A 19,904-nucleotide genomic window follows, 5' to 3' on the forward strand; every position below is an offset into this window, starting at 1 on the left:
CTTCACTCTGATTAGATATTGTCAAATTCTATTAAAAGCAGTTGTTTATGGGGGACAGTAATGTTGTCTGATCTAGAGACGTGTAGAAAGGGAGGCTTAGGCTGTGGATTTCAAAATTGGCTGGTTTTGAGGAACTTGAGTCTACTTTCTAGTGAGGTCTTGAGAGATCATGTATGACAGCAAGAAAAAAAATATTATAATTCCTCTGTTTTTTATGCATTTCAAGATAGTGATGGAACAACAGGATCTTGTAAAGGTGAATTTAGAAATTCTGAGCTGACATTTTAAGGGAGGTATCTGTGAGTTTCTTCTTTGTATCAAGTGAGCAGTGCATACAAGCAAGCATGCATCTCCTGTGGCTGAATAGATTGTGTTCATCACAGCATCCCTTTTCATCCTGTTCTCTTCTGCATTCTCAGAATTGTGTTTGCTTAGAGAAAATGCCAAGAAAATGCAAACTGTAAAATTATACCCTCCCACTCCCAAAGTTAAGCATTATACCTCTAATGATGCTAAATCAACTGGTAGCCATTAGTCAGTCAGGTGACTGTATGAGGTTCATTTTTTCTGGTTTTGTTTAAAAAATACTTGAAAGAGGCTTGTTGTGTTCAACACAACTCAGACAGATAGTAAGAGGGACTATGTTGTTCCTGTAAGAAACTCCAAAATCATGAATATCTATAGCATGCAGCTGACTGGTTTACTCTGGGGGTAGGCTGGAGGACAGGGGAATTGTCTTTGCTTTCAGCCAGGGTAAATAATCTGATAACAGAATGCCCTTTAAACTTGGGACTCAGGAGGTTGTGAGGGGAACAGTGATCAGCAAGTTTAAAGTGTTCCATAAGCTTGTTGCCTGATTTCACTGTAAATTGATATATTACTGATGGTAAAGTGTATCAAATGGAGGTAGAATCCTGCCAGTCTAGTGCTAAGGTATTTGGAGAACTAAAATAAATGAAAATAGTTTTTCCAGTGAATCAACTTGTTACAAAATACCATAGACATCGAGGCATTTGTTGAATACCTTTGAAAATTCAGTTAATTATTTACAAAAGTAATACTTAGGGAGTTTTCATAGGTAGTGGGAACTGTAGATGGAGACAGTAATGAAGATGAGATTGAAAAGCTGTTTTTTCTTCCTAGTTATGGTGTGTTCAGGGAAGCTCTTTGCAGAAGGTAAACACACTGAATTCTATTGTACATTGAATCTAGAATATGCGGCCTTGGTAACGTAAGGGCAATGTCTTTCATTTCTTTACTGCATAAATACTGCTTTTTAAATTTAAATACAATTCTGTTGTGACATGGCTGATGATCACGATTCAGCTGTAGGTGATTCCTGTCTAAGTCTCAAAGCTGTAATATTGAAATGTTCAGACTTCAGAAGAAATTTCTTCTGAAGTGTCTTTGAGCTGTTTTGAGGCACTTACACAAATTGAATTTTGTACTATTAAAACTTTTTATATATTGAAGTGTCTTGGGGATTGAAATGTTTTCAATTTGTTACAAAGCAAAATAGTGGAAGTTAAATGGAACCTGCAGCAGTTAGTCTGGGGTGGTCCTGCATTTTCTATCCCTATTTTCAGCATTGATTTCTTCTTCTGTTTGTTGTTTTGGGTTTTTTTTGTTGATTTATTTGGTTTTTTATTTTGGGGTTTTTTAAATAACTCAAGGTCATATTCAGCTCTACTCTTTTTAAAGGTCTTCTCCTATAACTGGGGGGTTCTGTTGGTTTTTTTAATTGCCATTGTTTTTTCCTTAATCTCCATTTCTTCTTTCTTTTCTATTGACTGTTTTTAGATTCTCTTTTTAAAGCCTAACTCATATATTGCCTCCTGGCAGTTTGTCCTACTTTTCTGCTAACATTTTCTGAATTGAGGAGCTGAGGCACAGCTAATCCTGACACTTGTCACTGAATTTTACAGTAGGCATTGGTGTGTTTGTGTAGCAAAGGGTGCTCATGCTTCTGGGCAAAATAGAGTAAAACCAAGGTGTCCTGCATCAGTTTTGCCCAGTTCACATTAGGAGGTTTTATTCTACAGCTGATATTCTTGTGAACCCTAAGAGCAAAAGCTGATAAAATTGTAGTATGTCTTCATTTCAGCAGGTCTTAAAAGGCCCTTCATGCTTGTAAGTATTCTGAATTTTGTTCTTCTTTGAAAGCCTGTATCAGTCAAGCTGATATTAAATAAATTCATGCAGAAACATTCATATCTGGGCTGAAATTTTTAGTGGGAAATATATTTATCCTTTTGCAGATACACCTTGTGATTTGCCACAGATAGAAAATGGAAACCTTGCCCAGTACTATTACAGTTTCAAAAGTTACTATTTCCCTATGCACAAAGGAAAAAAACTCTCCTATTCTTGTATGGTTGGTTACACGACTGAAACTGGGACTCAAGATGGAAGAATAACTTGTACAGCAAAAGGATGGTCTCCGGTGCCACAATGCTACAGTGAGTTAACTTTATTCATCTCCTCATTACTTCCAGCAGGAACATTTCCTAGCTGGTTTTCCTGGGATACATAGGAAAAGAAGCTGCATAACAGAAGGGATAAAATGTACAGGGTGCAATCAATTATTTATATCAAGACTACATGGGTTTATATATGGCATTTTTTTTACAATAATACATATTTTATGGGCTCTTAACCATTTATGTTTTTTATAAGAACATAAGAAAGTTGCCCAGTTTTCTTAGTCTGGGAAAACTTAGTTTTCCCTTAGATGTATATCTTCTCCAATCTCCCTAGCTCTAGATTCCTTGGCTGTATTCCATGTTGTTACTGGTGGCTTGATGTATTTTTTGATGATTGGAGCAGTGTTTCTTCAGTAGGTCAAGAAAATAAGATTAGATCAGTATAGCTACAAACCCCTTCTTTTGCTTCCTGGAGAACAAATTATTCCATTCTTTCTAACCAAGCTGTTTTCTTTCCTTCAGGAAAATGCAACAAGCCTCTTTTGGAAAATGGCTCTTTTTCCAGCACAGAGATGGACTTCAAAATCCATGAGAAATTGCAATACAAATGTAATCCAGGCTACCACACCCTGAGTGGTGGTACTGAAGATACAGTGCAGTGTCAGCCACAAGGATGGTCCTTCCAGCCAAGCTGTACTAAAAAACTTGGTAGGATTCTGCATTTTTCTCCTTTTTAATCTATTGCAGATGTATTTAGTTTCACTGTCCTTGCTGTACCCGTAGGGTGTTACGATCTGGTTTAAACCCAGAAAAGCAAAGCAAGCTAGGTCTCTGTGCATAAACCGGAAAGAACTAAGAAGGTTCAAAATATTCCCAGCAACAAGATTAAAACCAAAAGAGGTTAGATGTTGAAGCCTAAAAATTGATGTATTTTATTTAATAGTAAAAGAGGCAAAGAGAGGGGAAGATAAAAGAAAGAAAGAAATGGAAAAAAGAAGGGTGCGTGGGGGGTGGGGGAACAGGGAGAGGTGACAGGTGTTAGGTGGAAGCACATCACCCATCTGAGGGTGCCAACAATGTCTCGTTGCTCCCCTCCATCCCGTCTGCTGGTGGTGAGGGTCCCCCGTCGCCGCCGTGGCCACGCCGCCGCCACACGCCAAAGGGTGCAGAACTCCGTGGATTAAAATCCACTTTGGGCCAGGTGGGAATGCCCACGTGCCTCTCTTGTAGGGGCCAGCTTGACACTGTCCCTTGCAACACTGAGGGTCTGTTGCATCATCTCTGGTGCAGGGTCTGGGGACCCCTTTGAGGGGGGATCCTTTGATGGGCCATGTCACCCCCTCCTGCTGTGGATAAGCTTCCCCCCCCGCTCCCTGGTGAGCACCCCTCAGCTGGGCTCTGCACAGTTGGAGGGTGGGCAGTCACTGCGCCTCTGACCAGAGGCTTTTCCAAGATACCCAAGGACTCTCCTCCCTCCACTGTTGGTTCGAGGGTCTGTGTGAGCCTGGCAGCTGATAGCCCTGGGGCTGTGGTCTCCACCTTTAAGAAAATGTTTTTGCAATACAGTTTTAAAAGTCCTTTAAGAAAATATTTAAGTCATAGACTGTAATATTTGTCTCTGACATAGGGCCAAACTGCCTATGACACACTCTCATTTGAGTACTCCTAAAGCAGGTTCTCAGTTTTTCCTCTGGGGAAGAATTTGTCAGGTTTCACATGCTGCTGGTTTTGTGCATTTGTATAGACGCAATTCCATGTAAAATGAATCAGCAGAGATGAAATCACACTGTTTCAAATAAATCCATTGCCATACCAACTTTCTGTTCCAAATGACGAGTGGAAAACTTGTGCCAACCAACTGCATTTGTAATTATTTGTTATTTACCAAGGTTTTGCCTGGGATATGACAACTTTTAACGTGTATTTAAGGAAAACTTTGAAATACTCGCAACAAAAAGAGCAATTAACATCATGCCTGTGCTTTATTTCTTTGAGAGTCATGTCAGGTGCCCAAGTTACGCCACGGCAGCTACTCCAGGGCCCTGCAGGAGGTGCAGCTGAACGGGACGCTGCAGTACTGGTGTGAGGAGGGATATCGCACCGCGGCGGGGAACGCCTCTGAGGCAGCGCTGTGCCTCGCACACGGCTGGGACCTCACCCCCAGCTGCACCAGTATGTCATTCTCTCTGAAAACTGATTTATTCTATGTGTAAAAATCGGCAAAGAGGCTTCCTTCATCAGCTGGTGGGGGGAGCTTTCCTCAATTGGTTTTCACTGCTGTGTTTTATTCCCAGGAATAACTTGCTCCTCTTTGAGTGAAGTTGCTCATGGAGGTTTTCATCCTGTGAAGAAATTCTATGAAGAAGGAGATGTAGTTCACTTCTTCTGTGACAAACATTATTCTGTCACCGGATTTGACTTAATTCAGTGTTACGATTTTGGGTGGTATCCAGACCCTCCAGTGTGTGAAGGTACCCTGTTTTTATAGTTTTACTATGTCAAATTCTTAGAGAAAAGCTCTCACCTTCTTTCAAGAAATGCTTTATGAATACAAAATAAAAATACAGTTGTACCAGTTTGCAGCCTAAATCTAAATAGAGTGCTAGCCAAAGGGCAGGGAGCCAAAGTAGCAGGAAGGAAGGTAATGGTAACTGGAACTACATTTTAGTGAACTGTAGCAACAGAGCAGATACTGTCTCTTACTGTTGTTTCTCTGTTATATCCTGGAGAAGCAGGAACCAACAGTTACAGGGAATTGTTTAGACCCAGAAGCTCAATAAACTCTGTTCAGAATACATGAAGGTTTAATCAGGCCTGCTTAATCCTGCCTTGTGGGGTGGGGATGTACCTCTTGAGGGGCATTAAAAATAAAATTTGTAACAAGGTCCTCCTTAGCTTGTGGTACCTTTCAGAGTTGTCCAGCCTCCCCAAACCTTACTTGTTTTGAACAGAATTAATTAAAACATTGTCCTGAGGACAGAAACACACCTTTAGCAATTGCTATCACTTCCCCAGTCATTGGGGGATAATGGAGAGTCTCAGTAAAGAAAGTTCCAAAGGAATGAAAGGTGAAGCAGTTGAGATACAGAATAGAGCGGAAAGCAGCACAAACCAAACTTTAGTACAGCTTAGACTCCAGCCCTGTGTTTATTCTCGTGACACAGCAGGAACTTTTCTTGAGTGAGTGCAGAGAAGGAGGAGATGCTCAGGAGGATGAAAACAAGGCCTAAATCTACTTTTGAGGATACAGTAATCACAAACTTAATTTGGAAATAGGAAATGGGCTATGATTATTGCTCCTTCTGTAGCATTAAAATTAATGCATAATCTGCTTTAAATATTATATGAATGGGGAGGGTACGGGAAATCTCTATTTCCTGGAGTCCTTTAAAGAACATTTTATTAAGTCTCTGTGGAGAAATTACAAATTTGTTTATAGCAGTACAATGACATAGTATTTCTATTTTTATACTTCTTGAATGCAAAATCACTTGTTTGTTCAGGTCTCCCATTGTATTAAGAAAATTGAGAAAATTTTATTAAGCTGTTACTCTGGATTAGCCAAAAAAGCCTTTAGAGTGATAGGCTTGCATTGTGTATGGTGAGCTTAATTGTGTACGTGGCTTTGGTAAGAGAGAAAACAATATGCAATTTTTTATTTTCAGATGTAAAAAATAAATGTCCTCCACCACCACTCCCTCATGGCCATATCAGCACAGCCAGAAGAACATATCGTAATGGAGACAAAGTTCGTGTGCAGTGTACCTTGGGAAGAAGAGGATCTGAGGAAATCCAGTGTGAAGGAGGAAAATGGACATCACCCTCTGTCTGTATTGGTGAGTACTTCTGTGAAGGCTGACAACTGAACTGAAATGATTCTTCAAACCATGCCTTAATTTTCTGGAGAGCTTTCGTTTCTATATCTGCAAAACTCTTTGCTTTCCTCTGTTAAAAGGCTTGAGAGGCAAAGTGCTGCATATTTTGCAGGCAATCCATGGTTCCCAGATTAAAAAGAAGGATGAGCTAGGTGAATTCAGCTGCCACCTGTGACATCTTCCCTGGAAAACTGGGATTATTACATTTTACAGTGCATCATGTCTGGCTGTTGTAGTACTTTAAAATGAGCTGTTTCTGAGAAAACTGGTTCTGAGTTTCTGCTATGGTTACAGGAACTGTGGATAAACAGGAATCTGAGGCACCACCACCACTCGAGGCAGATGCAGAAATAAAGGCAAGCCAAACACATCGCAATGAAGATATGAGTAGGTGAACATTGCCCTTCTATTTAAAAGGGACTCTCCAATCCAATTATAGGCATTTTATGAGTAACTTTTGTTATAGGACAGTTCCTTATTCCTGGAAATGCTTGCATGTGCTACACATGTCAATGTAGCCAATTAATGAAAGACTATTGTTGCTTATTTCTAAGTTACACCAATAAGCCTGCTCTGTATTCTTAATTTTATTTCATATACAGCATTTACTTTCAGTCATTTTGTACCCTTTAATACTATTTGAACATGCAAATTCGTATATTTTGTTGTTCCTTTGATCAATAGTTCCAGTGAGGTTTCTTTTGTTTATTTTGAACCACACATGGGTGAAACATTTCACGTAACAAATAAGATGGTCTTGTCACATAAAAAGAACAGATTACTGTGTTCAGTGTAAACCAGCAGGAGTCAAAAGTAGACATAGATGTAAAGTGTAGAGGGAAATAAAGTGCATGTCTGCAATTCTGTAAGGCAAGTGTAGAATCTCTGAGAATGAAATTTGGAAAAGGAATTATGTTGGTTTGGATTTTAATTGTATGCAAATTATTTTGCTCAGTCTAGTATTGGTCTAATACTTTCACCAGTGTAAACATTGTTGTAATCTAATCAAGATCTAATTGCCTGTTTCTCTATCTCATATCAGAAGTGCAGCAAGACTGTGCCTCTCCACCTGTGATTAAAAATGGTGGTGTCCTGGGCCCACTATTGGCAAGCTACAAAAATGGTTCCTCAGTAGAATATGGCTGTCAGCGTTACCACTTTTTGGATGGGCCCAGTACTGTCTACTGTGACCATGGAAACTGGACAGAGCAACCAACCTGCTTAGGTGAGTCTTGGGAGGAAAAGCGAGTTTTGTCATATGTAATACAGAAAGGAATGAAAATTGGAAAGAACCTCTAAATAATCTTTTCTTTACCATCTTTTCTCTTTTTTTGGAGTTAATAAAGATTGCAGAAATATGAGGATGAACCAGAATTAAATTTTTAGCAGGCCTCTCCTGGGTGTTCTCTGGCCCGTTCTTAAAACCAGCCAATTAAAAAGACTCTGTTTCCTGAGTGAGCTATTCTAGGAGATAGCTGTCCCTGCTTCCTGGGAGGATTCTCCAATTTCATTCCTCCATATTGTCCATTCAGTTAATTTCTTCCTGTCCTTCAATAGATAATTGGAAGGAATGGTGTGACCATTCCCAAAATAGATTTTAGATACAGTTAATGAAGAATTAGCAATGACTTCTTGGACTTTTGTTTTTGAACTTTCAGCCTTTTTTTTTTGATTATGTGTCTTTGTATCTGTTGTTTCATCCTGGCCTGAACTTTTCAATTTTTCTGTGCTGCTCTTATGTATGCTGCCCAACACAATGTGTAGAACTCCCACTAGACAATTGCCAATGCTAGCAGGAATACAAACATGAGTTGTTTGTTTATGTTTCCTTCCTATCTCTAATGAAATAATCCAATTTTTCTAACATCCTTTGTTAAATTGGCTCACCTTGAAGTTCTTAATCTACCATGAAAATGAAAATAAACAACCAGTTCACTTTTAATTGCTTATTTCTAAATGAACAAAAGTCACCTTATTTAGACTGAAAGGTCCAGGTCAGCATTTTTGGATCTGAATACTCAAATTTAACAAATCCTGTGAAATAATGAAATCTCATTTCCTGTGAGCATTATTTGTTTCCTAAGCATCTAAATAAGCCCATCATCCTTTGCATGTTTTCTGAGATTTCTTTTCAACGCTCACCTAATCAGAGCAGAAAGAGTACATGCTGATGTTATCTTCAGGAAAATTCCATGTGAATTTGGTGTTACACTGCTGTCACCAGACTGCCAATGAGTTCTCCCTGCCTTTCCCTCAGCAAAGCATCAATAAGGGCCTTTAGCAGCCAATGATTCTCGTGGAACTTGTAGAAATTTATTTTGTAGGTGACCCTCTGTCAGGCTTTATTGATGTTGAGCAGGGATTTCAGAAGTTAATGAGGTTAATCATCTAATGGAAGGCTACACTCCCTGATGTGATCCTGGTTTTAAGAACCCTGTCAGAAAGCATCCCTTCCTTTTGCATGTGTTTGGTCTCCGGTGTTACTTCAGACCATTTCTTTCCATTTGCATTTTTTTTATGCATCTGTACTTCTTTGTCTTGCAAGATTCAGAAGCATTTTAGAACTATTGACTTGGGGTTCTCTTTCTTCGCTCCTACAAAAGGGAGCTAAGAAACCAGTTCAGTGGCTTTTTATTAAAATACACTTTTATTTCCTAGAACCATGTACTCTTAATGTAACTGATATGGACAGCAACAACATAACATTGAAATGGAGACGGGAAGAATTAATTTTCCTTCATGGAGATCTCATAGAGTTTGAATGTAAACAGGGATATGATTTTCTCCAGATTGCCATTCCATCTCCTGGGAGGACACGGTGTGACCATGGCAGACTGAAATATCCAAAATGTGTTATTCAAGGTAAAACAATAATTTTTTCATTGCCTTTCTAATTAATCAACCTTAGACCTATTTAGAAATTATTTGCTTTACTTTCAGTGTGAGCCTGGAGTCTGTTGTAAATAATCAGACTTCAACAATACAGATGCATAAGGCACCTCTATTGTTTAACATATCCAAGCATGGAAAAGTGATGCACCTTCCTTTGATGGGCAAGGCTGGAGAAAGGAGGGGGAAACTCTTCTCCAAGCCCAGGAAACTGAAAGCTCTGTAGAAAGAGAGCTGTAAAAAGAGAACCTTCATGTTCATTTAATTTATGATAAAGCTGTCTATTTGTTAATTTCTTATGCTGAATGTTTCTGAAATGCTTTGATTGTTACTGCAGCTGCTACAGAAAAATGTGGCTCTCCACCATCTATTGCAAATGGAGCTCTTACTCTCCCAGCGCTGCCCCAGTATGACAGTGGTTCTTCAGTTCAGTATATTTGCTCTGACTATCATTTTTTGCAAGGCTCTGAGAGAATCTACTGCTCTGAAGGACAGTGGACTTCACCACCAGTTTGTATAGGTAGGTGTAATAAATAAGATAAATAAGAACTTCTCTGTAAGATTCATAGCCTCAAGGAGCAGCCTGGAAGTGACCTGGTAGGGCCATCTAGTCCAACCCCCTACAATGAGTGGGGTTGCTCAGAGCCCTGTCCAGCCTGACCTTGGATGATCCCAGGAGTGTGCAACCACTGCCTTTCTGGGAAAACTGTACCAGTGTTTTACCACTCTCACTGGTGGTAATGTCTCCCTTATGTCTAGGCTGAATCTACATCTCTTTATGGTTTAAAACCATAACCCCCTTGTCCTATTGCTCCAGGCCTTACTAAAAAGCCTGTCTTCATCTTTCTTACAAGCCTTTTTTAGGTTCTGGAAGGGTACAATGAGGTCTCCCTGGATCCTTCTTTTCTCCAGGCTGAACAACTCGAATTCTCTCTAAAATCAGCTACTTAAAATTTATAAATTGAGTATTGTCAGCTCGAACTTTTAGATCTCAATTTCAGTTTCTTCAGTGACAGATGAAAGTTTTAGTAGAAGCAAGTTAAGCTCATCTGGCATTTTTTTATTTCCTTAACTATGATATGCCTGCAGTAGAATAATAATACAATGGGAAATAATTTACAGTTCTAGTGTAGCCTAGTCAAAATACTCTGTTCCAATAAGAATCAATTTATTAGCACTGATCAAGTCTCTCTTTTTTAGAGCCATGTACTTTGTCAAAAACTGAAATGGAGAAAAATAATGTGCTGCTGCAAGCATTCTATGCAGATCAAGTTTACTTTTACCACGGGGATTATGTTGGATTTTACTGTAAACGGAACCATTTTGGAGCAGAATCTGGCACAACTTTATTTCAAGTACAGTGTAAGAGAGGACAGCTGGCATATCCAAGGTGTGTTGAAAGAGGACAACAAGTATGGACTTGAGGAAAGCCTGTAGGAAAGGTATGTATGTAGGTGAATGAGGGTGGCCTCATGTTCTCCAGGTCACTCCACTCAGCTTTGGGAAATGAGTGCTGGGTCTGAGCTGGATTGGGACAGAAGGGAAAGGCGTTTGTGGGATGAGGATGAGCAGTGCAGCACAGGGATGCAATATTGGCATACACATGGAAAAATCTGAAGGAAGGAGTTGTACATCTTAACAGCACTCATGTCTCCCTTCACAGGTAAGGAGCCTCTAAAAGTTTTTAAGGGATCTGTAAAACTACTTAAAACCTAGAAGTAGACAAAGTTACTGAGTAGTTAATTATAATTCTTAAAACTATTTTAAGAATATTAAAATCCAAGTACTTTGTATGATTTCTTATGACTCTTATATATTGGTACTCTTAAGGTTCTGCCTATGAACATGTGTGACTACAGCTATGAAGAGAATCCAGGAATATGGACAATCCATTTCAGTCGGTTTTAATAAAAAAGCCACTATAAGGGTATTCTCTGTCTTTTATGTCTAAACTCATGTGTCTGTGAAATCATAGCATGTATGGTGCTCTGTATGGGTTTCCAAGGCTTTTTCAAGAGTTACATGAAAGAATAAAACAGAAAAAGAAATTAAAGCATTCAGGAATAGACAAATTCTGCTTATTTGATCAAAACCCAGTCAACGAATAAGTGGAAAAAAGGGTTGATAAAAATACTTTACACCATGTAAGTAATAGCACTACCCTTCTTTTTACAGAGAAATCTGGGTGAAATGGAGAGAAGGGGATTAAAAGGCCCTTGCTGGAACAGCTGCTGGAAGTAGAATTCATTTAGCCCCATCCCTTCCTCTGGCTGTACACACAACACTGGCTGTGAGCCCAGGACAGGATCAGGGGCATTGCAGACATGAAGGCAGCATCTTGTTGATGAACCTGGAGGCAAAGAATGCATCGCATACTCGAGCTTCGTGTGGGGCTGCTGCCACTCAATCACGTACCTGTTTTAGTGACATGCCACATTTTCTCATTCATTGTTTTAATCCTAGTGTAGTAATAGAATACCTTCTTGTGACCCTTGATGGCCCTTGCAAGTGCCACTCTGAGCTTTTTTCTAACATTATCCATACATGCCACATCACTGCCATGGACAGCTCACCTTGGAGCCTGTTTCTGCCTCAATCCCCTGTACATTGATACCTTTTCTGCTTCAGAGACCTCTGTGAAGGCTCTGATTAGATAAGCCAGTCAAGGTAGATGTGTTTTTCCTCCTGAAGATGATAATTGAATAATCTTGTGCTTGCAGGATCCTGTGCTTCAAGACTTACAAGCTTTTCTCAACTCCTGTGAGTCCCAAGCAATCCCATGTACTCTTTTCCTAAATAATTCAAATTCTGCTCTCCTAAGGTGCATGATTTGTACTCTGGTACTTGCTTTTTTCTCCCCATTCTGAATCATGAACTGCATTAGTACACTGTTACCACAGCCAGGCTGCCACTGACTTCCACAGGCACGTCCTCCTTGTTTGTGAAGGGCAGATGGGGCTGGGGGTGGCATAGACTGGCCCATCCAAGGCCTGGACCAGGATGCAGTTCCCACATTCACCTAGAAACCCCAATTATTTGCACCCCAACGTCTTGCCCTTGCAGGAAATATCTGGCTCAAGTCCCCCAGAACTGATTCTGGCTAGAGATTTCCTTGAGTTGTTCAAAGGAGGCTCCACTTGCTCTTTCTGCTCAGGCACTCAGGACACTCACCCCAGGCTCATTTCCAAGCAAGTGGAAGAAGGTAGGAATAGACAAGGCCAAACACACTCTGTGTGCTGATAATCAAATTAGCTGTGAGCTTTAATTCTTGTCTCAGTATGCCACCAAAGCCAGCCTGTTTTCTGGCCACAATTGTTAATAAAGTAACAGTGAGATCAGTATAAAATCGATAAAATGCAAGCACTACCCTTTGGCTGGATAAAATGTAAATACATTTATAAAACTAGATCTAATGTGGATAATACGCAAATACAATCATCCAATAATAAAAACAATACCAAATTCCAAGAGAGAACATTGGCTAAGCTGCAAACAAAGCACAGCAAACTGGGAAACACCAGGAAAAGTTGAGCTCAAAGCACTTGGTTGGTTGAGGGCTCTTTCATTTCCTCAGCCTGGGCTCCCTCATGCCATTTCCATTTACCCATACCTTGATTCTGTGTAAAGAGGAAAAAAAGGGGAAAAGACATGAATACCAATCCTGACACCCCACAGGGGCTCCTCAGAGCAGTGGGCAGGCAATTTCAGCAGAATTGCCTCCTGCAACCCCTGCCCCATGTCTTTGGCAGTGAGCACTTACTTGCACACTCAGGATACGTAATCACTCCGTTCAGGCACTGCGCTCTGAATTTCTCCACCTGGGAAGCCTGGTGGTAGCCAGGCTTGCACTCAAAGACAACGGGATCCCCTGAGCGATAGTGAATGCTTGACTGGCTGGATGACTGCAACTGAATATTGTTCATTTCCATAGCGTTCCTATCCAGGGTACAGCTCTCTGCAAAAAAACACTTCCATTACTTGCCTGTAGATCTCACACTAGACAACTGATGCTCTGTTGGCACCCCCTGAGTGCCTTGAGTGCTCTTTCCCAACTCAGGTGTGCTGGGCCATGACTTCTTGGCACTGCCCCTCCATGCCTGCAGCTGCCAGGAGGCTCTCACATCCTGGCTCCTCCCAGGTGCTCCCCCAGGAAAGGCAAAGCAGAAAAGTGCTGCTTCCCTTCAGCACTAAAAATGCAACAACAGAACAGCGAAGTTGAAGAGGGGATGACTTACTTCCCAGTATGCAGCGTGGGTAGTTCAATGTCCCCTCCACACACTGTACTCTGAGGCTGGGACTATTTCGCTGTTTCAGATATCCTGGTTTACACTGGAATTCAATATAGTCCCCTGATGTGGAATACAGCTTGGTTTTTGTAACCCATTTCAGCTCAATGTTGTTTATGTCCATATCTTCTTCTGATGCTGTACAAGCCACTTGAAAAAGTCAAGAGAAGAGTGTCAACACTTCATACAGACACACCACACGCACCTGTTTTGCCCCTAGGGCCTACAGAAGTTCTTCACATCAAAAAAATGCTTCCAAGTATTTGCTCTGACCCTCTATTACTTGCAACAGAAAAGACATTCGCATCCAAGCTAAATGGAAAAAAAAAGCCCTGGAGAAGCCTTATCACACTGACAGTCAGACAGGGCAAGAATGAAGTGCGTGGTGGGGAAGACACCAGGCACCAATGAACTTCCCCATCTACTTTTTGAGATCCTTCCTTCCCTTCTGGCTCAGTACTTCTCTAAATTTGTTTTCTCATCATGGAGGCACCCCTGGCTTTCCCCAGCATTGCCACTCATGCAGAGCCATATTCGTGGCTCACAGCCTGCTGGGCGGAGCCGTGTCCCCAGCTTGGGAGCACTCAGGAGCTCTACACAAGTAATGGAGATCCCCTTACAGAGGCCAGTTTAGCCAGCTCCCCTCCCCGTGGACCTGTTGGCAGCAGCAGGGACTACACAAGCTGACTTTAAGAAGAAGCTCCTTTGGGACAAAAGGAGGACTCACTGCCATTCTGCCCTGCCAGCATTGTGGCCACAGCACAAGTGCTGCTGCACCAGTGCTGCCCTCAGGGTCTGAGAAGAAGACAAGAGGAGTGGTCAGAGCCTTTGGCCACCCAGCACATGCTTCAACCTACCTAGGCAAACTGGGGGGCTTGTCCACTGCCCATTACGACAGGTGATTGTTGCAGATCCTTCCAAGACATAGAAATTTGGGCATTTGTATTCCAGAGTATCACCTTCTTGATATTCTTGCAAGGGGAAGACAAGAAGCTCTCCACTTTGAATAGTTGGAGGTGTGCCACATTTCCCACGTTGTCCTGAAAGAAATTTCCCAGTCAGAGAGGAAGTTTGACTACAGAAGAGATCTGGTCAGAAATACCACTCACGCTATCATTGGCACTACTCAGAACCAGAGGAAAGCAGAGAGAAAACCAAACAGCTGGCAGGAGCAAGAGTTTCTCATTTCTCCAATGTTCAGGCTCACAACTGCCAGCTCACACCATTTGAGCACAGTTTAAGTACTTGCAGCTGTCTGCAGGACTTCATCTTGTCCTGCAAAAGGTGTGGCATTTGGCCCTCTTGAGTGAAGCCACCCAGGTCACTCAGCTTGGAACAGAGACCTGAGAAAATGGCCTTGTCCTGAGTGTGCCAGATCCATTGCAGCTGTGCCCAGTGAGGGCACTGAGATGCTAAATGCCAATGAGGCAGCTTCCTGATGCTGTCACTGACAGGAGACTGGATGGAGAGAGAGAGAGAGAGAGAATATGAAATTACCTTTGCAAGTTGGCAGCTCTGTCCAGGTCCCATTCTGGCACACTACAGTGGAAGCCCCAGTCATCTTAAAATTTTGCCAGCACTGATACTTTGCACTCTCCCCAGGGATATACCTGGGCTTTTTAACACCATCAATTCTACCACCAGCAATTTCTGGAGGAGGTTCACATCTCACATCTGAAAAGAGACACCGCTGCAGTCACCTTTGCAGTTGTTAAGATGTTTATACAACCATAAGTGAAAGGAATTGGCCATGTTACAATTTCTGTACAGATTTTCTGCCTCAGGTGGGTCACAGGAGTTCACCATGGGGAAAGCAATGAGGTGTGGCAGTGGCAGCAGCTGTCCGGAACTCTCAGGAGGTGGCAGGGTCAATAGGACTTTCTAGAAAAAGCCAGCTGTTTCTGTACTTATGCACAAGAACCACACCACCCTTGTCTCTCCCCAGGGAGTCCTGGCCTTCCTGGAAACCACAGAGGTAGCAGCCAAACTTGATTCCCTGCTGAAATGCAGAGCTCTGGAGGGCTGGCAGTGCTGGAGGAGCTTGTCAGTCTGTGCTGCGCTCAGGGCTGGGTAGGCACAGTCAGCTCCAGTGTGCTCACCCTGCAGCCACAGATTGGGACAGGGGACTGGAGCCCAGCTCCTTGTCACAGGAACGACCTTTCCACTTCCATGGCCCTAGCAGATCTTACATGGTTTAGATCTGTGTCTCTGCTGGGGTCTGCATTGGTCAGAGTGGAGCACTGCAGAAGAAAATCTGCTTCTCTGCCCTACTCCTGCTTCCGTTCAGCTTTGAACTAGAGAGAAGCCCTTACATGTCTGTGCACTGAAACTCACTGAAGTGGTGGAGAGTGGGGAAAATACCAACAGCATACAGGAGAATGACAAAGCAGCACATTTTAGGGCCTACTTCTTCAGGAATGTTTTTACTGCTGATAGAAATATTCCCAGTATTTCTAGAACCATCAAGTTAAAGTGCTGTGCAAGGAAGCAATAGCAAGTTCAAATTTGGGGTAGCCAAAGAAAACAGAAGCCAAAAAGGTGAAGTCTTTAGAGTATTTAGGTAAAGAAGCAGCTGCCTCTAGACTAACAGGCAAGGGGAAAGCACAGACTCCTACCTCTGCAAACTGGTGCTTGTGACCATTGACCATTTGAACAAGTAACATAATTTTCACCCGTCATCTGAAAATTGCTTTCACACTGGTAGTGCACTTTGGCCTCGGGCAGATACCTCTGCCTCGGAGCGCCTATAATGCGCGCATTGGGGATTTCAGGCGCGGCTCCACAGCTGGCATCTGGAAAGAGAGGATTGTGTAGTGAGCGATACAAGAATCACACAACACGGCATTCCAGAGCTCCTGGTGAGCAAAAGCACTTTGAGCACATAATTTTCTACAGACAGAAAAAGAATATATGGTTTATTCTGCAATGCCTCAGCACCCAGTATTATGTTTGCCTAAAAAAAGAGAAGTCACAGAGATCAGCCAGGTGTGCTGTACAGCATTGTGTGCTACCAGGCTGGCAGAGTGACATGATTTATTTACTATTTGAAGGTACCTGTCAGCAACTGACATGCTTAGTGATGTGAAAATAAGATCCATTACCCTACAGTTATCTCCTCCTTTGCAGCCAGCATGCATTCTTCCATAAAGTCTGCCTGCTTGATTTCAGCAGAGAGCCAGGATTCAGGTACCAGCCCACAGGAAGATGATTGCTTTGCTGATCTACTCTGCTTGCTGTTTCCCAGAAGCCAGAAAAATAGGTGTTGTAGCAGCCCATTCAAAGCAAGTCACCTGTTGGCTCTATTGGCATGACTCACGTGCATGTCTGAGTTTAAATTATTTTAATTCACAACATGAAATACTAAGAAGAATCATTGATTACTTAGAAGTAGAACGTGTACCTTCACAGAAAGGTGGTGCTGTCCAGTTTCCTTTTCTGCAGATAATTTCAGGGGAACCAACAATCAGGAACCCTGAACCACACTCGTAGCGAATTGTTTCACCAGGCTCATAAAATTTCTTGTTTCTGCCTTCAAACTGAGCATTGGCAACTTTTGGAACACTTCCACATGGCATTTCTGAAAAGAAAACAGAAATCTGATGCTTGTGCTACTGTGATACACATTGAAGAAGTGTACTTTTACCATCAAACAGGTGCTTTAGAGAGCTATTTCTAACATCAGCATAGTCATCTGCTGACAGTGGATTATATAATTTTATAATAAGTTAGTTAATAATTGTATAAAAGATAGCATGCAGAAAATTAAATAAGCCATGCCCCCAAATATACACAGACTTCAGTCATTGAAATATTTCAATTCTGTTTCTAAGCATGCCAGAAAGTTTTCCTAGACACTTTTGTCCCTTGCTACACTGAAGTAATTTCCATCCCTGAGGCACCATAGCAACTTTTAGTCACCAGTGGACTCTGTAGAAAAGAGATCCTTGGATCAGGAGTATATGCCCAGGACTCAGCTGGCAGAGATATGAACTGAACAAAGACTGCAAGAATATGAAGGATTATTTAAAAACTAAGTTGCATTCGCAAAGTCAGTTTTGCATCCAATCAGGATTGTTCTGAAGACATCCATGATGGAAAATAAGATTCCACAGCAAAATATGGAATGGAAAAATTTACTGATCAACCTCCAGTTTAAAGTTCTTTCAATTTCATTTCTAAATGCACTTCAAAAAAAGTAATTTTTGATATTACCCAAGCATGAAGGAGCTGCAGTCCATTTTCCCATAGAACAATTTATCTCTGTTGGTCCATCTAACATGTACCCAGAACGAGAAATATACTTAAATCTAGCACCAGGCAAATAAAATGTTTTCCCTTCTCTTTCAATTTTTAAGTTTGGATTTTCCAGCCTGGGAGCATCAGCACATTCTACAGCTTGTGGTGGCAAACATGGTCTTTCTAAAAAACACAGACAACATAGATAAACAATAATGCAAGACAATTAATATTGCAACTGTAACTAAGTAATAAATAATTTACAGAATACAGGATACTATTTAAGGCCCTCAGTAAAAACTGAGACTCTGTTATGCAGTATACTAAGCAAACAAATTAGTCCAGAGCTCTTGAGGGATTACCTGAAAATTGTATATGCCATCTCAGGTAAGTCTGCGTAAATGAAAAGACTGCAGCTGTTTGCACTCTTTTTAGCAACTTATGTTCTACTGCTTTCCAGCAGTTACCTGTTCATGATAATCTTAGGTAAATAACAGCAGCCTCCTGCTCATGATGACTGCAAATGAGTAACATATGAATGTTACTCATGAATGTTACAATAAAATGATGGAAAGAAATTCGCCAGTACTGACCCACACAGTGAGGTGGTGATTGCCATTTCCCGTCTGTACAGGTTATCTCCCTTGTACCAACGAGCTGGAAACCATCGACACATGAAAAAGCTGCTTTACTCCCATTCCTGTAGTTTCTTCCTACTGTTGTCTGCTGAGCACCAGGCACCTGAGGTGGAGGTGGGCACACACTCTCCTCAGCTAAGGACACATATTCATGTTACAATAGAATAAAGAGCAGTTCATCAGAGATTACAACACAAGCAGCCAAAACAACACACGTGCTAGATAATGCCAATAGCTATCTCAAGCTTTCATTAATACTATGATAATTTTGTTCTGCTTCGGAAACACCAGAGCTGCCTTCAGGTGCTCATATGCTTCTAGAGTCATGGAGAAGACAGTCACAGTCATCTACACCAAGCTAAGATGGAGTTTCTTGTAGACCCTCCTTTCCCTTTCACACAGCTGCACACTCTTTTGTGCTTTCCCTGTTCCTCTCTCTGTAATGAACTATTTTAGGAAAACTGAACCAACTTCTGGAGTTCTCGTTTTGTTTGTTCTTCAGACTAAGCTGATGGAGCTAAATGAGAAAGCTAAAAGAAAAGAAAGAAATAGGCTTAAATTTTTCCAGTCCAGAGATGAAGGGGTCTTTCTGCCAAAGGAAAGAAAAAGGGAGAGAATGGGGGAGATCTAGGACAGAGATCTGAGGAGACTTCCAGAGCTTGGTTTCTTGCTTCTAGTTGTTCCAGAAAACTAAGGTAGGGACAGTGATTGCCATACTTCTCCCACTTCCATGCATCATTTCCCACAAGTCTGGTATAACCAAAGCAAGGAATGAGGCAATGGTTGTTTTACAATCACGCTTTCTACAGACAGCATTCTGCTCTGCCATGCATTAAGGAAGCCCTGAAGACATTGACCTCTGCTGTGTGTTACATATGGGCATCATGGTCTAGGTCTATGCTTTTGCACTGGCCAACTCAGCTTTTTTGTCATAGTTTCACTAGGAAGCAATTGGAAAAATGGAGGAAAAAAATAGAATAGAAAAACTTTGAAGGTTTACAGGAAGTAAAGGAACTTTGACTGGAGCTTGAGCTATGTGCTCTCTGATTCGTATCAGGGTAAAGCCCTTTTGAAGAACTGAGCTTAAATTTATCGTTGCATCTTTTCTGACATCAGAAGTGCCAGTGACAACCATTCCAATTGTCAGAGTAGAGAGCATTAAGTCTGCCTTACTAAAGTAGTACATCTCTAAACCTAGTTTAGAGTGCTAAACCTAGTGCTCAAATGATAGCCACAACTACCCTTTAGCATACAATCAAAGTAAGTATTTCTATTTCAGCCTAGTGATACAGCAATGCTAAGAAACCTTAATAATGAGCATTTATCATGCCTGTAGCAAAAGAAATGGTGCAAATGTAAAAACGCACCTGTACATGCAATCTCTGGAGTCCATCTGCCAGACACACAAGTTGCCTGTTTAATATTTTCATCAGTTAATGTACATGTATAACGTATAACTTTATGGAACCCAGTTTTCCTTCTTGACACGGGATACTGGCCAGAGTGCACCAGCTCAATGTCCTCTGGAATTACACACTGAGGGGATGCATCTGAAAA

The 19,904-nt window shown here is 41.5% G+C and overlaps 2 protein-coding genes across 6 annotated transcripts in view; one reads left to right on the forward strand and one right to left on the reverse strand.

Moving 5' to 3' along the window:
• Positions 1–13: 13 nt before the first annotated feature.
• Positions 14–12,533, forward strand: LOC104695417 (coagulation factor XIII B chain-like). 3 transcript variants are annotated; one of them, XR_002047648.2, is made up of 12 exons: positions 14–1,176; positions 2,259–2,459; positions 2,946–3,131; positions 4,419–4,595; positions 4,718–4,894; positions 6,089–6,259; positions 6,593–6,685; positions 7,341–7,523; positions 8,957–9,160; positions 9,525–9,707; positions 10,388–10,850; positions 11,363–12,533. XR_002047648.2 is itself a non-coding variant. In XM_019291691.2 (12 exons), the coding sequence occupies exons 1-11, from the start codon at positions 1,095–1,097 to the stop codon at positions 10,609–10,611; spliced, it is 1,881 nt and encodes a 626-aa protein (XP_019147236.2). In that variant the 5' UTR covers positions 14–1,094; the 3' UTR covers positions 10,612–10,629; positions 11,363–12,533. The 3 variants fall into 3 exon arrangements, 2 of the variants coding, with proteins under 2 accessions (XP_019147236.2, XP_019147235.2); XM_019291691.2 differs by having other exon boundaries at positions 10,388–10,629; XM_019291690.2 differs by lacking the exon at positions 11,363–12,533 and adding an exon at positions 11,018–11,243 and having other exon boundaries at positions 10,388–10,629.
• The window catches only part of CFH (complement factor H), a 29,459-nt gene continuing 20,536 nt past the window's right edge, over positions 10,982–19,904 (reverse strand). Inside the window, exons 15-24 of one of the 3 annotated variants that reach the window (XM_010409287.4) lie at positions 19,715–19,897; positions 18,303–18,482; positions 17,686–17,892; positions 16,874–17,050; positions 16,089–16,265; positions 14,971–15,147; positions 14,331–14,513; positions 13,423–13,623; positions 12,948–13,142; positions 12,422–12,804 (exon numbers count right to left, since the gene is read on the reverse strand). In XM_010409287.4, coding sequence (XP_010407589.3) covers positions 12,788–12,804; positions 12,948–13,142; positions 13,423–13,623; positions 14,331–14,513; positions 14,971–15,147; positions 16,089–16,265; positions 16,874–17,050; positions 17,686–17,892; positions 18,303–18,482; positions 19,715–19,897 — 1,697 coding nt within the window. In that variant the 3' untranslated portion in view covers positions 12,422–12,787. Of the gene's footprint in view, positions 11,107–12,421; positions 12,805–12,947; positions 13,143–13,422; positions 13,624–14,330; positions 14,514–14,970; positions 15,148–16,088; positions 16,266–16,873; positions 17,051–17,685; positions 17,893–18,302; positions 18,483–19,714; positions 19,898–19,904 lie in introns of those variants that run through there. The other 2 variants (XM_019291688.3, XM_019291689.3) reach the window with 2 other exon arrangements.

This window comes from Corvus cornix, chromosome 8, assembly GCF_000738735.6.
Source record: "Corvus cornix cornix isolate S_Up_H32 chromosome 8, ASM73873v5, whole genome shotgun sequence".
NCBI lineage: Eukaryota > Metazoa > Chordata > Aves > Passeriformes > Corvidae > Corvus > Corvus cornix.